Raw genomic sequence first — 27,304 nt, forward strand, 5'->3', positions numbered from 1 at the left:
AAATCATAAGCTCAATCTTTTGAAGTTTCGGGGCATTTCCACACTCGCAGGAAAAGTGAAGGTGACCAGTGAGGCGAAAAACGAACATTCACGTGTGAAAGACGTGTACTTAAACAGTTAACTCGTTGTTCGCCTTGCGCGTTCGTTCTTTTAGTTTTGTCTCGATAAAAATTACACCATTAACTTCGTTATTTTGAGAAAAAGCAAGCTCTCGAATATCCCTAAGATAAAATTTAAAAACGACGAATACTAACTTTTTCAAGCAAATGCTACCCCTTGCTGCTTAATAGGGGTAATCCCCTATAAAACATTTTTATAAAGATAGATAAATTTGTATAACTATTGAATTATAGTAATATGTAAGTATGTATCGAAAATATGCATTGATTAGGGATGATTGAGGATGAAACCTCATTAGGTTGGAGGTTTTGATTACCAGTGCAAACTTAGCACCCCATCTATGGAATTTTGGGTCGAAAATGACCTTGATCGTTAGGTCCCCGTTAGGTCCTTTAAGGTCCCACAATTTTTTCGTTAGGTCCCCTTTAGTTTTTTTTTAAATAATTTTTTAAATTTTAGGTATAAAAAAAGTGCACTTTAGCACCCCATCCATAGAATTTTGGGTCAAAAATGACCTTAATCGATAGGTCTCCGTTAGGTCCTATAAGGTCCCACAATTTTTTCGTTAGGTCCCCTTTAGTTTTTTTTTTAATAATTTTTTTTTTTAATTTTAGGTATAAAAAAGTTACACTTTAGCCATCCATAGCAAAATTGGCGAATTTTATCAAAATCGTATTCTTTACCGTTAGGTCCGTAGAGGCCCATCATTGAAATTGTTAAATTATTTATGTTATTAAAATCTATATTATTATATAAAAGAAAGTCGTGTTAGTTACTCCACTTATAACTCAAGAACGGCTGAACCGATTTAGCTGAAAATTGGCAGGGAGGTAGTTTAGAGCCAGGAGAAGGATATAGGATACTAAATACGTACCACGGGCGAAGCCAGGGCGGACCACTAGTATTATATAAAAGAAAGTCGTGTTAGTTACTCCACTTATAACTCAAGAACGGCTGAACCGATTTAGCTGAAAATTGGCAGGGAGGTAGTTTAGAGCCAGGAGAAGGATATAGGATACTAAATACGTACCACGGGCGAAGCCGGGGCGGACCACTAGTTATAAAATAATTGAAACCTGCGCATGCGCCTTAGAGCATTAAGGCATGCGCACAACATACATAAACAGTGCGAAATTTAAATTGGTATCGTTTCATTTATTAAATTAAATCAATAAATAAATCTATACTAGTCACGTCTGGTTCGAAAGATGAAACTGGCTTTTTATTTCGAAAATTAAATGGCACCACTTGCCAGTTAACTGTCATTAAAACCTGAGTTGTTGATGTGTCAAAGCTTGTCAGTGATTTTTTTTTCTGCGATTTTAGCTTAGGATTTTAGTGATTTCTAAAAAAAAATTATTTCTGAAAACAGAACATGACGAAAACTTTAAACTATGATTAATAAATTTAAAATGAAACAATTTGAAAGAGATGTAGTTTTCAAGGAAAACAAGAGTGTTTACAAGAAATATCTCAATGCATTGTTAAGTGTGACTTGATATTTTGATGCTTTTCATCTTGATTGCATTGCACATTATTATAAGTAGGTATGATTTGTTTAATATTATTATTATTATTTTGCATGAATGATACCAGTAATCCAGTTAAAAACTATTCAAGCAACAATATAAAATTGAACGATCTGTCCGTTCAAAATGTTTAAAGACACAAAATCAGTATCTCGACGAAATTTATTCTATGACCGAACCATGTTATTCATGTTGAAGAGCAGTACAAAAAAAACAAGATGGAATAACTGCAGAAATGGAAGAGTTAATGATGTCAGTGATAATGATAGTGATTCTTATTCTTTATTCGCGGCTTAAAGCCAGTTTCATCTTTCGAACCAGACGTGACTAGTATAGATTTATTTATTGATTTAATTTAATAAATGAAACGATACCAATTTAAATTTCGCATTGTTTATGTATGATGTGCGCATGCCTTAATGCTCTAAGGCGCATGCGCAGGTTTCAATTATTTTATAACTAGTGGTCCGCCCCGGCTTCGCCCGTGGTACGTATTTAGTATCCTATTCCTTCTCCTGGCTCTAAACTACCTCCCTGCCAATTTTCAGCTAAATCGGTTCAGCCGTTCTTGAGTTATAAGTGGAGTAACTAACACGACTTTCTTTTATATAATATATAGATTTTAATAACATAAATAATTTAACAATTTCAATGATGGGCCTCTACGGACCTAACGGTAAAGAATACGATTTTGATAAAATTCGCCAATTTTGCTATGGATGGGGTGCTAAAGTGTAACTTTTTTATACCTAAAATTAAAAAAAAATTATTAAAAAAAAAACCAAAGGGGACCTAACGATAAAATTGTGGGACCTTATAGGACCTAACGGAGACCTATCGATTAAGGTCATTTTTGACCCAAAATTCTATGGATGGGGTGCTAAAGTGCACTTTTTTTATACCTAAAATTTAAAAAATTATTTAAAAAAAAACTAAAGGGGACCTAACGAAAAAATTGTGGGACCTTAAAGGACCTAACGGGGACCTAACGATCAAGGTCATTTTCGACCCAAAATTCCATAGATGGGGTGCTAAGTTTGCACTGGTGTTTTGATTTTAACCTGTGATTTTAACCAACTTTCCGCACATTGTTCTTCACTGCAGTGTCTGTAGAAGAAAATATTATCTTGTAACCAGAGTATACATCAGTATACATTAGCAAGATTGAACACAGAGGGGATAATTAATTATGTTTTCACTGAAATATCTGGGTTTAAATTTTTAATTGTGATTGGGAAATAATTATTTTTGTGTGAAGTTGACAAAAAAAGAGGGAATTCATGATATATTAGCTAGCAATACTGGATGCTGCATCCTGCACAGATTGACATAAATTATGACGTTTTGTATCAAATTCATCTCGCGATTGAGCTGTTGCCGGTAGGTACATAGAGCGTACGCCTATTATTTGAAGTTGGGAGTATTTGAACGGGAATAGGGAACAAACTGGTAACTAGGAAGTTTACGTGTACTTTGTTGACGTGGCCAATTCCACCAACGCAGGTTCGCCGTTCGTATTTTTAAGTGTGTCTTTAGTTTTTGTGTAGTTTAAAGGTCAGTACAAGAATGTAAGTAATTGTTTTATCGCATATTATTATCGCAATTATATCATGAGCTTTTAATTGTATGTCGATGTACATCCATACCGGCATTTAAAAGTTATCGTTGCTTTACAGTTTCCTAGATTAGACCACAAAAATGTAACTATAATAATTCATGTACATTTTTGGATAAATCAGAATCATTAGTACAATATTAGTGTCTTTTAGGAAATCTGGGGTGTATAAACTTACATGGAATGTAGGTCAATTGTTAAAAACATAAAAGTACCTAGCAAAATTACAAGTAGATAAACTAATGATAAATTATTATCTAAAAACATTAAAGGATAGTAATAAAAGGGTAGGATAGTAGTAAAAGGTATATACTTTGTTAATTTATTTCTTAGTGTGCATGTTGTGCTGAGTGCATGTTAGTCATATTTGCAGTTACACTGTTACCTATCAGAAATGCAATAGTTTGAGTTTAATTAACTTACTTCAACAAAAAATCATGATCTTTTCTTATTTTCTCACTTAAATCACACTAAATTACCTTGTAAAATTCTTGTAACTTTGCAAATTACTATTGGACTGCTAAACTATTAAATTATAAACTTTCGATATGATTTTCATCTTCAAAAGATTATTTCTCTTGCAGTTACAATGCTGACAACACTATACATATCACTGGCCATAACGGCAGTATTTGCCGGAGTCCCAAATCCAGAGGACACAAAGAGGATGATGGACCACCTCTCTGATGCAGAGCATTATAGGAACGAGCACCACAATAAGCAGTTTGACCATGATGCCTTCCTTGGTGAGGATCAGGCAAAGACGTTCGACCAGCTACCTCCTGAAGAGAGTAAAAGAAGATTGGGGTAAGTTTATTCTAATTCTTCTATTTTTGATTAAAATAATTAGGTCTTTATTTTGATTGTATTTTTATGTGCGTTAGATATGAATACAGTGAACTATTTGTAATGTTTAAGTTTTTATGCTAAAAGCTCTTATGTTTTTCTTTTTTGAACATTAATAAATATTGCATACTTATTTACTCATGTTGGTAACTTTGTAATATTTTTTTGGTATTTCACCTTTTGTCATCTTGGTTTAAAGCCAAATTTTCTATAAAAAATTGTAACGTTTTTTCTGCCGGTATGATTAACTTTTGTTTATTTAAGTGATAAGATAATACAGTAATGTGGGTTATTCAAACGTACGGCTCTGTAAGATTTGAGCTAAAAAAAGATATAGAATATGTGGGAGAAACTCTGTTGTTGCATTGTAAAGATTTAACTTGAATATGTTAGAGGGTTGTGAGATGAAATTACATATTATTAAAAGCTTATTTTGTTGAACACTGTTTATTTTTAAATTATAATGAATTACCATTACCCATATTATAAATAAAATAAAGAATTAGTCATCTAGTTAATTGATTTATCCGTAGTGTTTGCACTGCTACAGATGTTAGCATTCCAAAAATCATAAAAATACTTTTTAAATATTTCTTTTCAATAGTAAAATATTTCTTTCTTTTCACACTGTTCTCTGTATGAAGCCAAACTGTTAGCAATTTGCATCTAGTCATTAATCATCTAAAACACTCAAAAAAATTCACTGTCGCCGAATCTTATCAAAGTTCACTGACCTCATTATCTCCGGAATGTTCTAGGATGATCGTTGACGAAATCGACTCTGACAAAGATGGTTACGTGACGCCGGTAGAGTTGAAGGACTGGATTAGGTATACCCAGAAGAGGTATATAGAGGAAGATGTGGAACGTCATTGGAAACAGCATAATCCGGAGAACACTGATGTTGTTACGTGGGAGGTTGGTTGATATATTATTGATATATTTAGTTGATATATGTATAGTTAAAGTATGAGCGTATTTAGTTTAAGAGTTGTTAGGAATAGTTGTTTTTAAATAATAATAAAAAAAAAGAAAGAAATTTGCGATATCAGTTATTATATAGTATAGATGCTGATGGTTCAGTTTTTCAAATGATTGACCATGTTTTTCTTGGCTATCTGAACATTGTTTACACTACAATTTTAAATACTATAATATTAAAAAAAAACAATGGAAAATATCCCTATTAATAAATGTAACATCTCACATACAAATTTCAACTTTACATATTATATACGCTAAACATTATTTTCTCATATTGAGAAAACTCGAGCTAGCTAAATAAAATACCCTATGATAAAAATACGAGATAAAACTACACAAATCTTGAGTTTGAATTAAATCTCTTACAGGCGTACAGGAAAAATGTGTACGGATTCATGGATGAAATGAGTCCAAATGAATTGAAAGCCAACACCGAAGGTTTCACATACAGCAACCTGTTGAAAAGGGATCGCAGGAGGTGGCATTATGCTGGTGAGAAATTTATTTCAGTTTATTGTTTTATAATATTAAAATTCATTTGGTTATTAATCGTAATAATACATATCGATGTGTAAAAATATTGCTATGGAAAATATTTAAAAATTATGTTTCATATAGATGAGGCCAATAAAATGAATCGAATTTATTTATGACTAGCATTCCGCCCGTGGCTTCGTCCGCTTTGTCTAAAATATAATTATATACTAAAACCTTCCTCTTGAATCAATCTATCTATTTAAAAATCCGCATCAAAATTCGTTGCGTTGTTTTAAATATTTAAGCATACATATGGACAGAGAAAGCAACTTTGTTTTATACTATGTAGTGATTTACTTTAATAACTGTATTTTATTTCAATTAAGAATTGATAGATAATGTGATTACGATAAATGAGTAAAATTCTAATAAATACAATGAAGGCTAAAAAATTACGTTGCACTAAAGGAATGCGCTAGAATCAGCGATTTACGTTCCCGTGCGATCCGTGTCAGCGATATAGTAGGAACCCGTATCTGTGCTTACATAGAAATTATTTCCGTGTGCATAGTTAAAAATATTTTGGTTTTTGTAAATAACAATATGTTCATAAATTCATCAATATTCACATTGGTTTTCTTTAAGGTTCTCAAAAATAAATATAGAAACTACCATTTGTTACAACAATACATTTTTTTATATTAAAATTTCATATACTTTTTACATTTATTGTATAATTATAATATTTCAAAACGTTCATTAGTTTTACAAATATTTTTCTATTTACAGACGCTGATCAAGATGACGCACTGAACAGAACAGAATTCGCATCGTTCCTTCACCCAGAAGACCACACTGGCATGCGAGATGTAGTTGTTCTTGAGACTCTGGAGGATATTGACAAGGATAAGGTATTTTTAAACTATTAAAATACTTCACCACTTATGTTCTGCGGTTTCATATGTAGACTAGCGGTCCGCCCCGGCTTCGCCCGTGGTACATGTTTACGTTTTCTCTCCATAAGAAGTAAGAACCATCCTCGTACTTCAAGGAATATAATAAAAAAAGAATTATCGAAATCGGTTCAGCCGTTCTCGAGTTATGCGCTTACCAACACATTTTGCGATTCATTTTTATATTATAGATTCAGCAGTTTAGACAGACTGTTAGATGGTATCATGATAAAATTTTTAAATTTTGTGTAAATTATGATAATGACGTCTTGTAGATGAATTTTTAATAACTTATCGGCAATTTTCCTTCCCTTATTTATTTCTAAAAAATATAATAAACGCGTAAAAATACAAGACTATAAAAACTGCACATCACTATTACTTTAAATATGGCAACATTATTTTACAAAGCGACATTAGCTGCTGTCAGCTGACTTCGTCTAAAAATATGACTACATATAATTATTTTTTTTAGTCACAGTCCACTTTTTCAGCTATATTATATTTTATGTACTATTGCTTATTCGAAGTATAATATATTATGGTTTCTCATATATTTTCCCAACAGGACGGCAAGGTATCTCTAGAAGAGTACATCGGAGACATGTACAAGCCAGAGGAAGGCGAGAGCGTTGATGATGAACCAGACTGGGTGAAACAAGAGCGTGAACAGTTCACTGGATATCGGTACGTACAGGATTTAGGAAGAAGTAAATTCTAATTTATTTGAGATATTTAGTGTGGTTTGGTTAGGGCTAATTTTTCAATCGTTGCTTGAAACTTATTCATCAAATAACGTATTAAACTACCATTTCAAAAATGTACTCTAATTGTCCGTATGTGACAGTTTACAGGTGACATTTTAAAATGTTCGAGTAATATGAGTTCGAGTAATTGGACGGATAAATTTTATCCAAGAAATAAAAAATCGGCCCTAAATTTAATATTCATTTAGACATACAAAACTCGAAAGTTTAATTTCAAACAACTGTTAACCAAATAAAAAATTTGATAAAGTGATGTCTCTTTTAAACGATTACTGAGAATGTAACTTATATTGTTATGAATAGTGTTCTAATAAATTGCAATAATGCAGGGACTTAAACAAAGACGGCTTCATGGACGAGCACGAAGTAAAAGACTGGATCGCACCGCCAGAATTCGATCACGCGGAAGCTGAAGCGAAGCATTTAGTGTTCGAAGCGGATTCAGACGCTGACGAGAAACTCACCAAAGAGGAAATATTAGACAAATACGACCTCTTTGTCGGTTCTCAAGCCACGGACTTTGGTGAAGCGCTCGCGAGACACGACGAGTTTTAACATTTTTTTTTATTACAGCGCCATCTAGCGGTTGGCATTGACAACTTCAACTGTCAAATTAATGGCGCCAATTTTTTAAAGTTATATTTTTTTCAACACGTGTCTTCAAATTTATGATGTATGTAAGCAATACAAATGTCGAATAATATATATTGTTAATGCTTTTTTTATTATGCTGTTTGGTAATTGAACGTAATATAACGCACAGCCTTGTATATCGAAGTAACAAATGTCAAAACTAAAGGTATAGGTCTACCAGAATCTGATGGCATATTTTTATTTATGAAATAAAAGATTTTCATGTGGCAACTTATTTGACAACTATCAAATTGGTTGTCAAATTATTTGTCTTTATTGCAGTTGATGAATAATTTTTAGGATTTTGTCTAAAAAATCTTCGAAAATGTCGAAAAAGCCGCTGCGATCACAAGCAAGAGGTGTTGTTTATAATGTGTATAGAAAAACATTCGATGAAGAAGGGTCAAACACATCACAATTTTCAATTTTGAAGATTTTATTGGTAAATTGAACTTACCCGTTTTGATACTTTAAATTAAAAAATATTATAATATGTAGGTAACTATAATATTATAATAATAATAATAAAATATTGTTTGTTGATTAGAATAAAATTTTATGAAAACTTATTACAGGAGTTACCAATACGGCTATTCGTCAAGTCCAAGCTGTCCAAGTCAATTTTATAATGTGTGTATCTGTTAATAATTTAAAATAAACATAGTTTTATTTTATTTATATTTTATTTTATAAAAAATTATAAGCAGTTTTGATCTACATTATAATTATATCGATATTTTCACATGGCATACTGGTAATGAATATACAAATATAGGTATGTGTAAATAATAATATGTATTACCTGTATAAAAGTAATATGTATAATTGTATATTTATGTACCTACATCATATTAAGTGGATATCTCATTATTAAGTACAGTATTGTCCACTTATGTAACGTGACTAATGATATTGAGGACAAAATAAAAAATAAGCAGTATCAAGATCGTTCAGTCCATTTTCCCCAGGGTTGCACACTCAAAATTTTGATTTCCCTAATTGCCATCAGATTCTGGTTTACCTATATAGTAATACATTGCCTTGTGTTTGAATTTGACATTTTTGAATTAAAATTATTAATATTGCCTTATATTATACATTAATTATTGCCTTGTATCATTTAAGGTTTTTACATTCGAACAAAAAATTACGTAATTTGTAATTTCGTACTTAGCAGTACATTTTAATCAATTGAAATTATAATGAGCCATAATATCTAATATTAACGAAGGGTAGGCTACAATTGAATGTTTTTTTATAGCAATACTAAATATTTAACATTTTAATATCATTACTTACTGAACTCGTCGAAATTAATAAAATTTAATAAGTTTGAAAGTATTTAGTATTGATGGAAAAGCATTTGGATGTAAGTACTATAATGTTGCCAGTATGAATCTCTCCTCTTAAATTGGCAACTCTATTACTTAACTTAGCTCTTAAGTAGATGTAATATAAAACCAAAGTTAATTCCTTGAATCTGTGAGAATCTACTAATTTTAATATTTTCAATAATAATTGTAACAATTCCATTGTATTTTAACGCATTTATATAGGATATAAGTTGAAAATTTTAATATTTTTTATCTATGTTTAACATACGTAGTTCGGGAAACTGCTTTTATTTTTAATAAATGTGTTTTGGAATTATTTTGCCTTTTTTTCAACCCATCAAAAAGATAAACTACCCCGGTCGCTGTTCTAAAAAACCATGTCAATCTGTGACAGTATATAAAGTTTAGTATTTACACTTTACCTTTTCCAATAACCTTAGCCCTAACCCTTACCGCAATATATTCTGCAAGAAAAAAAAAATCTCGCTTTGTAGAACCAGAATAGCAACATGGAAGAATCTACAGACTCATTTCTTACGGATAACCCTTTCTTATATCTCCAGATAACAAAGTTACTTATCAAGTGATTACAACAAATAATTTCAATCAAAACACAATTTCAATTAACGTTATAAATTATAATATACGTCTAACACTCACCCGTTAATGTGCTATTTAATCTGTGGCGTATCGGATTTCCCGCCCATTTCCCGCACTTGACGTGAAATCAACCGCGCCAGGCGCTCGCACACTTGATGTCGTTCCGTTCCACGTTTGACGTGTGCTCACTGCCGTGCACAGCGTAGATGCTATGCGCTCCGACGGCGTGCATTATTTTTTTATTTTTACGGTAATATGCATTCTGTGGTACATTGAACATGTAACTTGGCTCAAAGTAAATAGCGATTTTAGTAGAGGTACTCAAAATGAACTTGAGCGTGATATGTTTTTATATTTTGGAGTATTTTGTATTTGAAACCTATTTGAGGGGTACACTCCCATTGAGTTTAATTTTCTTTAATGTGAGGGATCATTATGGCTCAAAGTATACGGAAAAACCATTTTTAGCTAAGTATCTGAAAAAGGTACATACATAATTTGCGCTGACTAGGTACGATATTATTTTTTAGTAAATAAGAATTATTTCCTAACATAAATAAAATCAGTAGGTTAATATTTTTAATGAAACCAGTATTATGTTAAAATAATTTTAAGGCATGACCAGATCTTGTTGATAAAATAAAAGCTGGGTATATCTGAGAAAAGATTTTTTTTCAATATTCACAAGTCTCTTGGTACGTAACAAACAAAAGTCTGAAAAAAACGACACAAAATATTCGCACATAAAATGTTATTTTTGCAGTAAGCAACACCCACAAAGTGAAGACAATCGTGGCCGGAAAAATGCAAATTACGATCGTATAAAAATTTAACGTACAGATACGATACACTCGTAATTTCACGTTAACATCTGAAAGGCAAAGGAGTTTCATATTTTTGCATACTTACGCCGCGACAGTAACGGCACCGTTCATACAAGAAAGGGAATTTGTATGATAATTTTCATTTTGCATTCACTTGGGTTATTCTTCTTCGTGGCTTGTTGTGGATCGCGCTCGGGGGAAATTCTGCCTGTGTCGCATATTATTGGCGCCATGGATTTATGCACACTGGATAGTATCATGACGGCGTTATCGTACTTTGATAGAATGGAGTTCTTTTACTTTCAGCAATTTCTCAAAAGTAGGTTAAAATAACATTTAATTGCATGTACTTATTTCAATCGAAATAAAGGAAAGGAGGATTTGAATTAGTGTATTTGTTATTGTATTACCTATATGAAGTGCTACAAGTTGCAGCTACGCGCTACGAGAATGTCTACGTAAATAGAGCAACGTAGCAATTTATTTCTAGCTTTTGGGTTATTCAATAATCTCTTATATTTTAATTTAAATGTTTATTCCTTCGTTTAACAATAACTAAAACGACATATCCAGTACTCTAAACCTTTGTTTAAGTAATTGTCGACCCACGTTATATCAATATCAGTACATCCAGAGGGCCTACCGAGTGAGACGAAAGGTTGAATTATGATCTACGCACGTATATGAGTTCCTGTTACGGTATGTTTTATATAACAGCTGGTATTTGGAAGTTGTTGAAATGTCTTGGTATAATATAGGTATATTTATATAGAGTTGTGCTTGTGAACAAATTGATTCTAGCTCTAAACTCGGTGAACAGTAGACCGTCGTAGAAGGTTGCTGTGAAATATAAGTATTTCATACTTGTAATATATGTGAAGATTTTATCCCCTACGTATCCTTAAGGATGTCAGTTTACAGTTTGTCAATTGTCAGTACGTAATATTTTAGAACCCTACACTGTCGTTACGCTTTACATGTTTAAAACATTTGTAAAAATAATAAAGTAGGTACCAAATTTAATACATGATAGATATGATATTATAAGATTACAAAAAAAAATCAAACAGTATTTTACAAACATCTTTAATTATGCACATACATCCCTTGACGTTCATTAATTAGTCGTTCATGTTACAAAAAAAAAAAAATCAAAACTTGCTAATGGCAGTTCAGTAATATCTAAATCATAATTAACAAAGTCTGAACTCGGAGTTAAAATTGGAATGTACTGCTATTTATAAGCTGCTAAAAGATAAACTACTACAAACTACTCTTAACCTATAAAGTCATTGTATATAGAACACTATTTCATGATATCTCGCTACATTTCCGCGACGTGGACCGAATTCACAACAAAATAAACATCTTATACAATAACATTCTGTGTGTAAATAACAACAAATCCCCATTTTCTAGTCTGTAATTTTAAAGTTACTACGCAACAAAGGTTTTCTTAACTGCTTTTCTTGCAAGTTGGTGTGTTTGTTGTTTACGATGTTAGTACATTGCAAGTTATATTAGGAGTCTGTTGAGTTTTTAACCAAGTTCTCTATGGAGACTCTTTGTAATCTGACGTTCTTCAGGCAAGCATTTTCATGTCACTTTCTTTGTTTAAAATATTTTCAAACAACTACTGAATTAATTTATCTGAAATTCATTGAAACATAGAATTTTTAAAATTTAGCTTTCAATTATTATTGGTTTCTAAAATTTCAATAAATTCTTATAACTTCGTTTGTTTCAACTTTGAGTGAAATCGAGTCATTAAGCAAAAACAATAACTGCAACTTTTCTTTGTTTTAACTAAAATGTTCCCACGTTAAGTGAATGAATATTATTTTAAAAAGAATTATAACATTGTACAGTAAATGAGCGTAAAAAGGTACACCTGTTTATTCATAAATTAACGTAATTCATTTGTGTGTATGCAGCTCGCCGGAATTTTTGTGGTGAGCCACAAATGATGGTAATATCGTAATGCGACAGTTTCAGTTTGGGAAATAATGATCATTACATCGCCGTGTAATTAATTGTATTGAATATGTTATTGCGAGTAGCAAATGTAACTTTGGAATGTTGAAAATAATATTGCTGCAGCTGTGATTAAAGTGTGATTTGTTGGATCAAGAAATTGATTAAAATATTTTTGATTTTATAATACCCAATATAGTAAAAAAACTATTCAAAGACTTGAAAGTTAATAATATATAACTTGGAAAGATTATAATCACTTTGAATGCAGATAATATAAATACCTATATGTAATTACTGTGAACTTACGAAGAGGCGGCTGATATATGAATAATATAACTAAATATAATATTATCATGTTCTCCTTCATTAGGTAATCTCAAGAGATTTTTATGTCATATATAATTATTAACAACACTAACCATTATCATCTTGTCGCCGTCTCAACGGAGGAAAAAATTTCATTATCGAATTTTTAATTCGACCTACTTTTTTCGTGATAAATTTTCCGCGAAGTTTTCTGAAGTCATAAAATTCGAGTAACAGCTCAGGTGGTAACTAGTTCCAAAGTGTGAAGGTACAATGCTGAGAGGCAACTTTCAAAATGTATTATTACTTCAATTTACTGCTGGGACATTTCGGTTTTCGACCATTACACGACGAAATAGCAGAAGTTGGAGAAAAATTGTAACTTATTCTATAAATTGAGTCATTTGTAGAGAAAAAGACGAATTATATAAATCATTAGAAAAGCAATTGTTCGAAATATCGTTTGTATTTGGTAACAATCGTGCTCGTAATTACTGTATTTATTTTATGAATAAAGTAAACGTTCGTCAATACGAAATTATAATTAAAAACGTGATCGCATAAATTGATGAGATCAGAATAAAATAAAACAATTGAATGCGTGATGTATTAATTATTTTAAACACATTTAATCAAATAGGTCTCATATATAATTACTACTCTATAATAATCAAAAACTCTTGCACGAATGGGGATGTTACCAGCTAAATTTATTTATCTGTAGCGTTTATAAAGTTACATTGGAAATTGTGCACGCTAATTATAGAACTGAATAAATATGTTTGTATAATTTGTTGCAGCCACACGTCGTGCGACTCCTGTATTTTGTCCACAAAACTGCTCTTTAATTAGTACGAGCTTCATGAATAATCCCGATTTTAAATTTGTTCCGTTCCAATTTTATTTTTGAATTTACCAAATTGCTATCGATTTAAGCGCGGTTATTTTGTGCGTGATTAATGAAAATAAAAAGCGAGCGGACTAATTAAAATGGTTTTACATTCGCCATTTCAAAATTTGAGTCCGTTTCTTAAATAAAAGACGACGACGTTGTTTGTGAAATGTAAAAAGCAAAAGTAGTACGCCATCGAAACTTTAATATGCAAAACATTCCAAGTTAAGAAGGGAAATGTTCGTAATAAAAAACAACTTAAGCCTAAGTTTTAATTCTCGTAAGCGTGCTAAAGTAAACAGATGGAAAAGTATGACGAACTTTCAGCGGGACACGCAACGACGGAAGTCGGATATTATGCCCATAGATTATAAAGGCGCCATTTTATTTGATGCTCGTTTTGATTGCGTTCTGTTTTTGAAAAGTTTTAATGTCCTGGCAATAAGTTGTGCAAGCAATTTATACAAACTCGAATTATTATTTTGAACTTATTATTCTACTGAAATTATTAATTTATTTGATCTGCCAATCAAGTGTATTAGTATGCAGTGCAATTACCTATGTTATGATAATTATTTTACGTATGCTTTTTATTTGTACAGCGGTGCTTTTTGTTTTGTCTTGATACTTCACCGTTATTTCATGGGTAGGAATTGATTAGTTAGAGTAGGCAAAGGTAATATTTCAGAAATTTCAGTCAAATTACAGAAACATTAACGAGAAACATTATGGAGACGTAAAAGAAACGGCATTTAGTTGAAAAGTTTCCTCCTCGTATATAGATAATGAATTAATCCATGTTTGAACATCCCTCTATAAGTTAAGTAATCTATGTCCACGTCAAACGTTCGCCGTGGGACGCAAGCAGAAGTTTTTCACAATTTTTGGCGTAATCTTACAAAGGAGCAAAGTTTGGAACTCATTAGAGTAAGAGCAAATGTTTACGTAACGGTTCGAGCGTGAAATTTAATTTGATTTGCTCGGACGCTCGGCCGCAAGTTTGCATGTAAATACCGTAATTAATCCTTCTACGGATGTATGCGATGCTGTTGTCACTTTTGTTTTTAATTTTAAACTTTACATTACATGCTTGTTTTATATTATGTGGAATTTATTTAGATGTTTAATCTTTTTTGTTGCTTTTTCCCACGGTTGTTACAAATAATACTTAAAATAAGAGAGACGTATTAGGTATTTGATAAAAAAAAAAACAAATAAATAATGTTGTCTTTTCTGGGGTTAATTTCTGTTTTATTGATCGATTGTTTGTCCCGCCTCCGTGATACAGTACCTACATAGGTACATGTAAATAAATGACTCAAATCACAGTCACCGATCCGGGTTTCGAATCAAGAGACGTGGTAAATATTATGAGACGATGCATGCATGATAAATGACTGAATCCAGGATATACCTACCTTGCATTCCATATTTTACTCTTAAATAAAACACATGCAATGTAGTCCACATAAGTAGGTATATTTCTTTCGTGTCAATTCTACCCAGTCGTGCGTAAAGTGACACATTCGCAAACATTTGTCGATCACCTCATTCAACGTCAAATTGGAAAAGTTATCTGCCTGGGCACACTGAGTTTCCCCACTCAATACGCTTTCAATCCTCCTAGGCCCAGAGATTTGCCTTTATAAATTGTTTTATCGAGTTTTCAAGAATTCTGAGCATCCATCAAGATTATCATGTTATTTCTTCCAATTATACTAAGTGGACATTTTGACAGGTGAAAATTTTTTAGCCGGTGTATTTTTATACGAGCGTTTATACGTATTTTTAGTCTTTGAGACGTAATTTTTTTATACGTATTTTTTATGCATAGCTAGTAACATTCAATACATCATTTGGTAAATATTTGAACTCATAAAATCTTCGCTTGAAGGATCACGAAATACATCTAATATGAGTTCTACATCGATATGAACCGAATAAAATAAATAGGGATTCTTGTGAAATAAAGCTTTTCAAACTAAAAAGGCCTAAGAAGTTCCAATTTTCGAAATAAGTTCAGAAATTATAAATCTATCTTTAATTAATTATGAGTATTTTCTACTTAATAATATGACTGCTGTACCAGTTAAGTATAACAAACACAATATAATTATCCCTATATTATAAATTATTATTCGAGAAGGGAACAGTAAAGTAATAATTACTCCCGATTTGAAGGACGGAATTTTCAGCTCGTGCTCTAGGTCAATTATTTATTTGATGGAAAATTTTCCGTAGGTACTAAACTATCGAAAGATTCCTGGAGCGACCCCGTTATATTGTTTTATATGAACAAAGCTATACGAGACAAAGCAGCCCACGTAATAATTTGTCAAGTAACATAAATGAAGCTATTCTGCTGTAGCCCAATGTGAATTTGTTAGACAGTTGGCGCTGTTCCTCGCCTTATATAAAAATACAAGCGACATGTCCTCGTTTTATTCCGGTTTTCGTAAGAGATATAATACTAGGTGAATTTGCAAACGTGCCTTATTTCAGTGTCGGTGTTTATTAGGTGCAATATTATAGCGCTCTTTTTATGGATTTTGAAAAGCTTTGGTAGTTGAAACTAGCAAACGTTTCTATGTTTCATACAGTTTAGATATCCCACTACTTGTTGTTTAATGGGCGTATTAATTTTATTTATAGATAAACTCTATAAAAATGTAATTTCTACTTCTTTCTGTACATTTTAATAATATTACATTAAAATGTACACCAATTTTCAAATTGATCTCCATTGCCGGATACTAAACTAATAATATTACTAAAATGTAGACCAATTTCCAAATTGATATCCATGACTGTTTTCAAATTAATCCTTTACATTTTAGAAAAATCCGTTCTATTTTTAGTAAAAGAATAACAACATTTTCATTTGAAAAAAATCCCTATGTGTACAAGCAGTATGTATCTGCGTAATTCTAGCCAGTGCATCAGAAAACACAGTACAGAGAAAGTTTTCGTGTTGTTTAAATTTTTTTAACGAATTTTGCATAGTTTCGGAAAGTTGTTTCACGTTCGTTAACTAGCACTTTTGTTTTGTTGTAATAGTTGTGTGTACAATGTTTACCCAGTTATATTGTACGTTGAGAACATTCCACGCGAACTCGAGATTAAATTACACTAAAATAAAACGATTTAAATGTTAACGATGTGATGGTTACATTTGGAAGATTTGAGTTGAAATTTCTATTAAGCGTACGTTTTATTGTGTTGATTGCGTCTTTGTTTAAATGTATTTGAGATAGCCTGAACATAAGATATCTAACAATTTATTTGTTCCATTCTAATCTTAAAAATGTTACTAAAGAAGGATTTTTTCTACATTACTGAACAATTTAGCAATTAATATTTATACCTCTCAATTAAATATAAGACTCCGTATTTTTCCTGGTTAGTTAAGGTTAATTACAGGGTGTAAGCAAGTGTGAGACGCTCAGTGAGTCGTGGAGTATGCACCAAGGCTGATTGATTTGCCCACTTCTGTCGCAGTAGAGCGTTTACGAGATGCAGGTTTTGTTGTAAAATAATATTTTGGACCAATTACATGGATATGACTTAGATTTAACTAATATTTTAAAGACGGTACTGGTATTTGATAACCTTCTTTTTCATTTAATACTTCATACAAAAATGATAACTTCAGTCACTTGATGCTACAGTCTAACGGGTGTATATAATATAGAAGTCTTTCTATGAAATAATTCAGCACATATCCTGTGACGAAAAACAGCAAACTGGCGTAGCTCATTATTAAGTAATCAAGCTAAAATGCGCTACAAGCTACAGCGAAATTTTGTTGAAAAAATTCGCGAAGCGCTCTACAGCGCTGTATCGGGTAACAGGCCAGCTAATAACCTAATTGAAACTGTGCTTAATAGGGTAATGGAGTTTCCCTGTAAGGCCCCATTTGGTCCTCTGGAGTGTTGTAAAATACGAGATCGTACGTACATTGACCAGTGCTCGAATGCTCATGGTAGATTGGTTTAAATTTCACTGCGGTTCCGGAAATTGGATATTGTTCAGTTAATTTAGGACAAAGGTTAATGATGAACATTGTTCTTTGTACAATATGAATATAGTGGAGAGCCGTGAGAATCGTTATTTGTACATCAATGTTCTAAAATTAAGTAAGGAATTTCATGGACAGATTTAAAATTATGTCTCTGTTAAATTCAATAATTGGCTTAAATGTTAATAACATAGTTTTGTTCTGCTAGGCCCGGAAGCTATTACTAAACTATAACATACATTTATTCCAGACCTTATTGAAATGTTTTTACATCTTATTAAAAAGAATTAGGCTCTACCATCTCTACTCCTAAACTATTAAAAATATAAAGAAGCACATTAAACAAATATACCAGCACGTGTACATATCACAAATAATAAACACTAATGAAAATTGATATCAGTAGCTTGAAGCATGTCAATAAAGCATAAATCACACAATGAGGTCATATGACTGAACAAACAGGCAAGTTCATACCGCTCCCAGTGGTTCATAAACAAGTAATAAAATTGCACAGCATTTCAATATACTTATTCAACTCGTTCAAATGAACGTATCTCGAATGTATTTGCTACATTTGCTTCCATTTTATTTATTACGAGTCGACGCTGAATATCAATGTTTCCTGTTTCATATGTTGAGGATAAATTACACGTCATAATTTTGAATGGCTCGATACAGCACAATTTGGTCGTCAATAACTTTGCGTATGTTATAATGCGGAATGATCTTGTATCTTATAAATTGTAGATGTTTTCATGATAAAACTTATTTTCCAGTTCTTGGTAGATAAAGAGTTTGTCGAATTGTTAAGTTTTAGATCGAAATTGTAATTTCTCATCCATAACTGTTTTCATTATGTATTTTGTTTTTCACTTATACGCAGATGTAGAAGTTAGTTGGTCTTATTGTTTAGTTTTTAGTACTTTGGTACGAAATTGTAATTACTCACAAAGAACACAATTGGAGATGATGTATGATATAATTGAAATAAAATGCTTTACAAACTTTTGCTTTGAGCTAGAAAATCTGACGTCTACATTATGAAGTGTTTCTTTTGCAATCATATAAGGATTTTGAGAGTATGTTTTTGGATGGATATTACTATGATTTTATGAAATAGATTCGTTATTGGACGTCTTGTAACGTTTCCTATCTCATGTTAATTTTTTGTTTCTTATTTTGAATAGCATCTTGATAAAATATCGATAGAACTAAAAATGTAGAGCGCTTCTGTTTCCTGTTATGTTAGTTAAAATAAAAAAGTGCGTGTGCCGAGCACACGTGTCAGAAGTCAAACTTCTTTGGCAAGATTCAAATCGCCACCAATTTATCAAACCACATTTATTAAAAAACTGTGTTTATTTAAAAACTGTATTAAATACCAATTTCCACCATGGAGGCGTTAAAGAGGAATTGAATTTTATTAGGTAAAGTTAGTAAAATAAAAAGTTTTCGAATTTTTCACCTTTCATGGGATGTAGCTCGAAAACGGCTGCGAATAGAAAAAAATGATTTAGGTACAACTTGTAAATAATTTTATGGCCTTTCAACTTTTCCTTGAAAGTTTTTCTCTAACATGTACCGTTTTTGAGATTTAAGCGAAAAATGAAAAAAAATGGACCTTTTCCCCCCTCCCCCCACTCCGGGGCTCCTCCTAGTCTCCCGGGGTTTTATGTTTATTACCTAGGGACTCTGGACATGTTTCCGAAGAAACATCTTACGTTACTAACTCACGCACTCTAGAACTTTTTATTCAATGGACTAATAAGTGAAATAGGTACTTAATGGAATATTATTCATTAAAAGCAGAACTATAGATAGCTTAAAATTTTCTATGAAAGGGATTTGCTTCGAACACGGCTCGGTAGATAAAATGAGCAATAGCTAACCCGAAATCGATATTAATTCCCTTGATCCGCGTACTTTCTAAAGAACATGTGAAGCGTAAACCAATAAAATCCAACGATGTTCGTGTGAACACGTGAAATGTAATAAAAATACTTGAACGTAAAACTTCGTCGTCCATTGTTATACTTATACGCTTCGAATAAATTAATATCGGGCAAAATTTCACGTTCAGTTGCACTTTACTTAGGATCATTTTTAATCTAAATTCCGTCGAGCCGTCGGCTTTGTGTTCAAGAAATCTGTACATTTGTGTTATTTGTTATTGGCGCGGAATTTGTTCCGGGTGGCCGGCACTACGGATATTTCCCGCTCGTATTAAGTTTCCGTGACTTAGCGTTTACTCTTTGCCCATTGTTCATCATCTTGCAGCGGCGTAATAAATGATGAGTTCCTTGTCCCGTTACTTTATTAGAAATCGATCGGGATTGAGATGTACAGAACAATGAGAGTATTTTCCACGTGGTTGTAACGTTATGTTGTTTTAGAGCTTTGAGTTTTGAAATGAAAGAAGGGGAATAAGAATCAATGGGGATATATGACTGCCAAAAAATCCATAAGAAGGTATAAGTTCTTATGTTCTTAGATTAATCGTTTTTAAGCTCTTTTTTATTTTCCATTAGAGATCATACACTCTTAGTTTCTTCTGTGATATTCGCTCGGTAATGTTTGTAAAAGTTTTAATTACCCCATGAATATAGTTCATATAAGCTAGCTACTGTAAGACGTTAAATGTAAGATATATGTACATTATGTACTCGTATCTCGAGACGAAACATTAATGAACGTCGCTCCAATAGCGACGCGAGGAATCCAATCAAAGTTTTATTCAAGTCAGCCGTATTCCGTTATTATTGCAAGAGCCAACTTGCGATGTAGGTATTGTTTGCTTTAGTTTGTTGATTGAAAACATTATAGCATGTATGGTGGTGTTGTGTCTCAATTGGTTTTATTTATTAGTAGTTGTTTTGGAGACAGTTTTTAGCTTTTGCTGATGAACGATGACTCGGTTGAGAAACTGAAGTCGTTCTTACTTTAAGAAGATTACGATCATCTTTTATGAGAGAGATTTTAGGGCAAACAAATGGTTTGTCCATTTCGTTCCATGAACAAATAATAAGTTAATTGGTAAAAATAATAAACAATTTATATTAAGAGACATAATATTTAAAAAGTTTCAAAAATTCGGGGAAAATCCATAGAGTGCATTTACAATAAAGTACAAGCATAAAAGTTAAATACTCAAAAGCTTTTAAAAAATTCAGTATTTACTAGCAATTTCACGTCAAAGACATCGATCGCGTCATCAATAAATGAATGTCCGGAGCCGGCGGCGGTGTGGACACAGCCTTAGCTTTGTGCATGTGTAAATGGGTTTACTGAACGGAGACCGCTAATATTTAGTATTTGCTCAACAGGCCTGTACTTGCCAGTACTGAGTTGAATAACGTACGTATGAAATTGTAAATTTATTATATGTGGAAGGGACAAGGCAATTTTTTTTTATTGAGGGGGTCGCTAAATGCTATATTGTCTCAATATCCCCTGTTCATTTTATTTTGTGACCTTGTTTTAATGTATAAAAAGCCATTGGTATAGATTTATTTGTATGTCTATAATTATTTAGAACATTTTTTTATTTATAAGATAAAAGGTAAAAAGTAAACTTCCCTAAGTGGCAAATTAACGCATGATTTCGACGCGATTTAGGGTGAAAATAATTAAAACAAGCTCAGAAGCTCTCGCACATTACTTAGCCAAGTTATGTAAGTATATGACTTACTCTTAGCTTGAGGATTAAACTTCATATAAGTTGTACATAAATATGTGCATCTTGATCAAAGTGCTGCCATGGTATTATGCGTTGTCATTTGTTGTAAAATTTCGCAACGTATAGGACTGCTTGAATATACAGTGGTGTATTTAAATAAGCTAAGATGAATTTGAATATTTTTTTTGATTTTGAATTGTGTAGGAAACATAATATAGTGAATGTATAAGTAGGTATTACGGTTTCACATATGTATTTAAGTAAGACTTGTATAGGAATGTTGGTCAAGTTTTAAACCCTTGTGAGAGAGATAAATAAATGTTTTTATTATTTTATTATTATTATTAATTACATTTGTTAACATGTGAAAATTTGCAACCTACATCATAATTTATAGACTGACGTAATAATTTTCGAATTTTATATGAAATAGCGTAATTATTTTTCAGGAATGATCTTAATTGTAGGTAGAGCAGACAAGTACCGCAGAACAAGTATACTCGTAGAGCGTAAGACACTGATCATTTGCAAGCTAGGACAGGTCATATAATGAAGTATAAAGCAGGAAAGTTGCGGGTAGTTAAGATGTTATAAATTATGAGCGCGAGTTGGGCTGAGCGTCGCGTTAATAGTGAATAGTTTGGGAGTCTCCGGGAACTCTCGCACTCAAGGAATTTCCGCTGAGGTATGGCGGGACTCGAGGCATGTTAGCGAATCAGTATTGGTGGTTATAATTCATTTTGTGGTGGATGTGCGGTGGGGCTTATAATTTATATTGACCTAGCTCCGCTCCACCTAGTCTGTCTATATAGATCTATTAGCAGGAGTAACAGATTGCTGAAAAGAAGAAAGTTAATTTAGTACTTGCTAGATTCCTTATCTAGTTCGAGTTCGGAAGCAGAGTTACACACATTATATTTTTTTTTTTGAAAAAGAGTGACTTTTAGACTCGCACGGAATATAGAGACTGTATCGGTAAATAATTTGAAAAAATCTTCTATTGCATTTGGCTTTGACATCAATATCTGAAAATATGGAGCTTAAGAGGGGGTATACTCTTAAGCCTTATAATTACCTGATAATCCTGATATTATTTAATTTTTTAGATTTGGTCTCGAATATTACACGTATCATCTAAAAGAAGATTGGTAATTTTGCTTTATACCCACCCTTAATATCTAGCTCATGAATTTGTCTGTTGTCATGTAAAAAAAAATTGGTCTTCAAAGCCTATTTTTATTATCTCCATTAGTAGTCCACGATATCATAAGATCAAAGATAAGGAAGACAGTATGATATGAAACCTTATTAATCGCTCATGTAAGCCCTTACTATTACGATAACTTGTAACTGATACTTGATGGTATTTAAATTGAAACCAAGATTGTGTAAACGCGGTAATCTTAGTTGATTAAATTCTATTATAAGCAATTAGTTTCTCATGTCATATCTTGTCAAGGCAAGGTATAGGAGGAATTCTCTAGAAATAGTTGTGATTACGCCTAACCTAACTATTTTATTAAAATCCACACAGCCGCGAAGTAATCCGCATCAAAAACTAGATAGAGATAGAATAAGAAATTAGAAATAACTTTAGTAAAAACATATTCATTTTTTAACACAAGTTTTTTTTTCCCAATTGTAAACACGTCATATAATGCAACAATGGTAGTTGAGAAATATAGGAAAAGGATTCCTGGGTTCTCCAAGGTTGCTAACTGTTGAGCTTCATGGAACAGCAGGGGTGATATTAACTTTTACTGTTTTTCCTCTTTTTCACACAAAATATTCGTGGAGTTGAGGAAATATTTGAGCCCATTGCCTCTATATTATTCTAACTACATTTGCAAATGGTCATGCCTATCTGAATAGAGATATAGATGAAACATAACATCACTTTGTCTCGAACTTGCGTAAGCAATAACCGCATAAACATTATTCACCACTGCTATAACAGTCGAAGATAAACACCGTGAGGTCGATATATCCCAAAATCATCATACGTAGCTCTGTTCTGTGTATTTTGCCGTATCGAGTTAAGGTATACCCTCATGATACCCCGAGCTATATAACAAGCTAATGCCACATGCAAATAAGTAAATACAAAGTTCGTGATCACCGTAAATGCACTGAACAAATCTCCACGAACAAAGTTCCCTCGTTAATCCTATTCCCTTTATCTAGAAACTGGCTTTATTAAATAACTTGGCAATTTCAATAGCCGCTGAACGCATCGTGTTTACTCTTATAAAGTTTTAGGTGTTTCGGTTACTCTGATGTAATTTGATCGCCCGTACTTTCCAGTTTGCGAACTTTTTTAATTCTTTTAAAAGTGTAACGAATTTTCTAATAAAGGCGACGTTGTGGGATTTTTAAGTTTTTTAACTTAAATTTTCGGGCTTGCTTGATTTTGTTTTAGATATTATTTTTGTGTATATTTATTTCACAAATTCTTTGAGGCTCTACATTGCTATACATTTTTTTCTTCATATTGATCGAATTCTTCATTCAATCTTGCAGCAAAGAATTAATAAGTAACCGGACTAAGTAATTATTATTGGACCTAATGATAATATCATTAAACAGTACAAGTGATAACTGCGTTAAAAACAACCGACTTCAAACTTGCACTTGCAAAAATGCCCATAAAATAAAAACTACTGGGCCTATCCGAATAAAATTTTTATGGGACCAATTCGACACCATCCCGCATCGAACAAAAAAAGAATCACGTAAATCGGTTCAGAAACCTCGGAGTAATCGGTGTACATACATAAAAAAAAACGTACCGGCCGAATTGATAACCTCCTCCTTTTTTTGAAGTCGGTTAAAAATTATATATTCACTACACGACTTCACAGAGAATACAGCACATAGGTACGTTCTACAAACGGCAATGTTCAATAGAAGAGTGAACTAATTGTACTGGTTTTATTGCGCTGCAATTATTGGAAAACTTTGTGATATTGTGCCGTCAACTTACAGTTTACTCGCTATATTGTTTTAGAACGAGACTGTCTGTACATTGTAAGCTTGTGTAATATTGACAGCAACTTTAGAAAATGATACTGTGTACGAGAATTGTAAATGTGAAAGGTATATAATATTACATGTAGGTTTACTCATGTAGGTTTTAATTTATTAACTTAATATCTCTCTTAATAATTTACTAGGTCCGATGTGTAACATAGTTATTAATAAATTTAAGAATAATTTTGCTACATGCATTAAATTTAATTACAAATAGTTGACATTAATTTAATTTCTATTCAATAAATGAATTTTATATTATTTATTGGAAATGACTGTAGTATACAGTTATTTCTATGGATTCATATTTGATAGTTATTTCTAGCAATATAGTGATGAAAAGTGTTTTCTTATGCAGAAATTAAGTGCGTATTTTAAAATTATTTTTGATAACAATGAATAAATGACTATAACGATTACTTAGAGTAGGTAGTACCTACTATCTAAGAGTTTTTAATAATAAGTTGAAAATAATACTATTCACAAATCTCTGATCCAACTAGGTAGGAGCCCGGAAAGTAAAAAACCCTAACGAATGCTAGCAAACTTTAAAAATAAAATAAATTCCTTTAAACAAATAGAGTTGGGTAGAAACGGCAAATTGGAAAAGCTTTTCAGCCTTTTCGTCAAACTTCATTTTTACAAATCGTGTTACAATTTAGACTTACAAGTTTTGAGTGACGATGGACAGAATGAAGATCTATGCAGTTTTATATGTAACTATCATTCAATTGGTAATGGCAGGCGTTGAAGTTGTAGTACTTGCATGTCATTTCGTGCGATTAATAGACAACTATAAAAATGTAACTTAATTGAAGTTATAGGGTCATTGCGCTGGTTTTCGTCCAATTATAGGAGTTGCCAACTTTGTGATACGAAATAAATATTTTGGAGCACCCTTCCTTAAACATATAATTTTTTTTTTAAGTCCTTATATAGTCTTCTTTAAGATAATATTAAGGGAAAATAAATCATTTTGATGTATCTTTTTATTTAAATTATTTTCTGCAAAAGTATGGTAAATGCTAGTTTTCGTCCAAAAAAACTGGTTTTCGTCCTAGTGTAAGCTAGTTTTCGACCACCGTGTAGAAAAAGGAGGGTAGGTCAACTATTAAGTTTAAAATCAATTACAGGTAAATATATACGTTTATTTAATTAACATTACAATTTCTCACTACCCAGGTTTAGTTTTACTTGTGGTTTTACTAATAATAATCAATATAACTAGTCAACACTGAGATCTATGTAGCACTTGGCAGTCCTTATAGGCGTTAGTGATGACTGTATAATCATTCGTAATAAAGAAAGGAATGCGTTCCTTACAATGTAAATGAAACAAGTAATAATTACAGGACTAAGAAATAACATCAAAAAACAGAAATATTCATTCTAACAACAAAAATTTTCATTCTAATACTTTGTTTATCAAATGAAACGTACTATAAACACACAGCCATAATAATAAGTTTTAGCTACAGAATCTTCAGTGTACGCAGCGTCTATTTTTTCTAGATTTCTTAGACTCCTTCGAGGCCATCTAAAAACAATAAGATCTTTCTGAGGATACGTTGAGTAAGTATAATAAAAAAATACTGCATTGGCAAAACAGACCTAGAATAAAAGATGATACTCAAGTGAATAATAATCAAGAAAAATACAGTGTATTATGTCTGACCTACCCCCATTTATGCTACGAATAATTGACTCTACTTCACATAAGGAGAATGATACATGACTGAATGAATGACAATATTAGGTACCTACAACACTCTGGCCCTCACCAATTATTTATAAGGAAGATACTGAATTGAAAACTTTTCAATACGTAAAAATAGACGAAAAGTAATGCAAAAGAATGGCTATATTTAATTTTTGGATACTCCAATACTCATTCATGGACGAAAACTAAAACATTTAAAGCTAAATTTAGTTTTCGTCCACTTCTTTAAATATTTTTTTATTTTGGCAGCACTGACATAGCAGTGGACGGAAACCAAAAAAACTAAACTAATAGCAATAAAGATCACTTCGGGAGAAACTATTCAGTATTTTAAAGGTCCGATAAAGTAAAATGACCCTAACAAATATTCACGTAGCTGTTTGAGTTTCCGTCCACTTGGACGAAAACCAAATATTTTGAGAATTTGGTAACCTAGTATCCGTCCACTTAATATTTCGAAGAGTATTATAAAAATGTATGATAAACACTTATAATTGCGTTTATTATGCTTATAAATAAACATACGTACCAAAAACATTACGTAAACTAGCTAAAACAGTGATTTACCTTACCATGAACTTTTCTCGCCGGCAAATTTTTCTCTCGCGCGATGACATCTGCAAGGCACGTATGCGAAGCGGCCACTTTTACGTTAATTTTTTGAACTCTCTTCTTGTCAAATCAAATTTTAATGTTGATAGTACTGTTGCTTAAACATTATGGACCGTAAAAAGTGCAAACTTGCGCGGGAAGGTAGGTTTGTATTCAAGTTTTATGCACGTGATTGTAGCAGGTCAGTCAAATGGACGAAAACAGAAGCTGGACGGCAAACCAGCGCAATTACCCTACTTCTTTTGGCGCGATGGAGAAAAATGATGAGAGTGAATTTTTACGATGGGCGCGCACACCGACACCTAAATTTAAAAGCATGAAGTTAGTTGTAGGTGGTATAAAAATTGATAACTGTTCAAGTTATATATTCTAGTATTTTTTCCATACG

General features: G+C 32.1%; 1 protein-coding gene across 5 annotated transcripts; it reads left to right on the top strand.

Annotated features, from left to right (window-relative positions):
* Nucleotides 1-3,007: 3,007 nt before the first annotated feature.
* On the top strand, nt 3,008-8,016 carry LOC123691929 (calumenin-B). 5 transcript variants are annotated; one of them, XM_045636523.1, is made up of 7 exons: nt 3,008-3,029; nt 3,849-4,071; nt 4,869-5,028; nt 5,463-5,586; nt 6,361-6,482; nt 7,093-7,211; nt 7,621-8,016. In XM_045636523.1, the coding sequence occupies exons 2-7, from the start codon at nt 3,854-3,856 to the stop codon at nt 7,844-7,846; spliced, it is 969 nt and encodes a 322-aa protein (XP_045492479.1). In that variant the 5' UTR covers nt 3,008-3,029; nt 3,849-3,853; the 3' UTR covers nt 7,847-8,016. The 5 variants fall into 5 exon arrangements, with proteins under 5 accessions (XP_045492479.1, XP_045492476.1, XP_045492478.1 ...); XM_045636520.1 differs by having other exon boundaries at nt 3,010-3,152; XM_045636522.1 differs by having other exon boundaries at nt 3,011-3,098.
* Nucleotides 8,017-27,304: the final 19,288 nt, after the last annotated feature.

This window comes from Colias croceus, chromosome 5 (assembly GCF_905220415.1).
Source record: "Colias croceus chromosome 5, ilColCroc2.1".
Classification (NCBI taxonomy): Eukaryota; Metazoa; Arthropoda; class Insecta; order Lepidoptera; family Pieridae; genus Colias; species Colias croceus.

Coding starts and splice junctions, on each gene's coding strand:
- LOC123691929 (XM_045636523.1), top strand. CDS start 3,854: ATGCTGACAACACTATACATATCACTGGCCATAACGGCAGTATTTGCC. Junction 5,029..5,462: donor CTGATGTTGTTACGTGGGAG/GTTGGTTGATAT, acceptor AATCTCTTACAG/GCGTACAGGAAAAATGTGTA. Junction 5,587..6,360: donor CAGGAGGTGGCATTATGCTG/GTGAGAAATTTA, acceptor TTCTATTTACAG/ACGCTGATCAAGATGACGCA.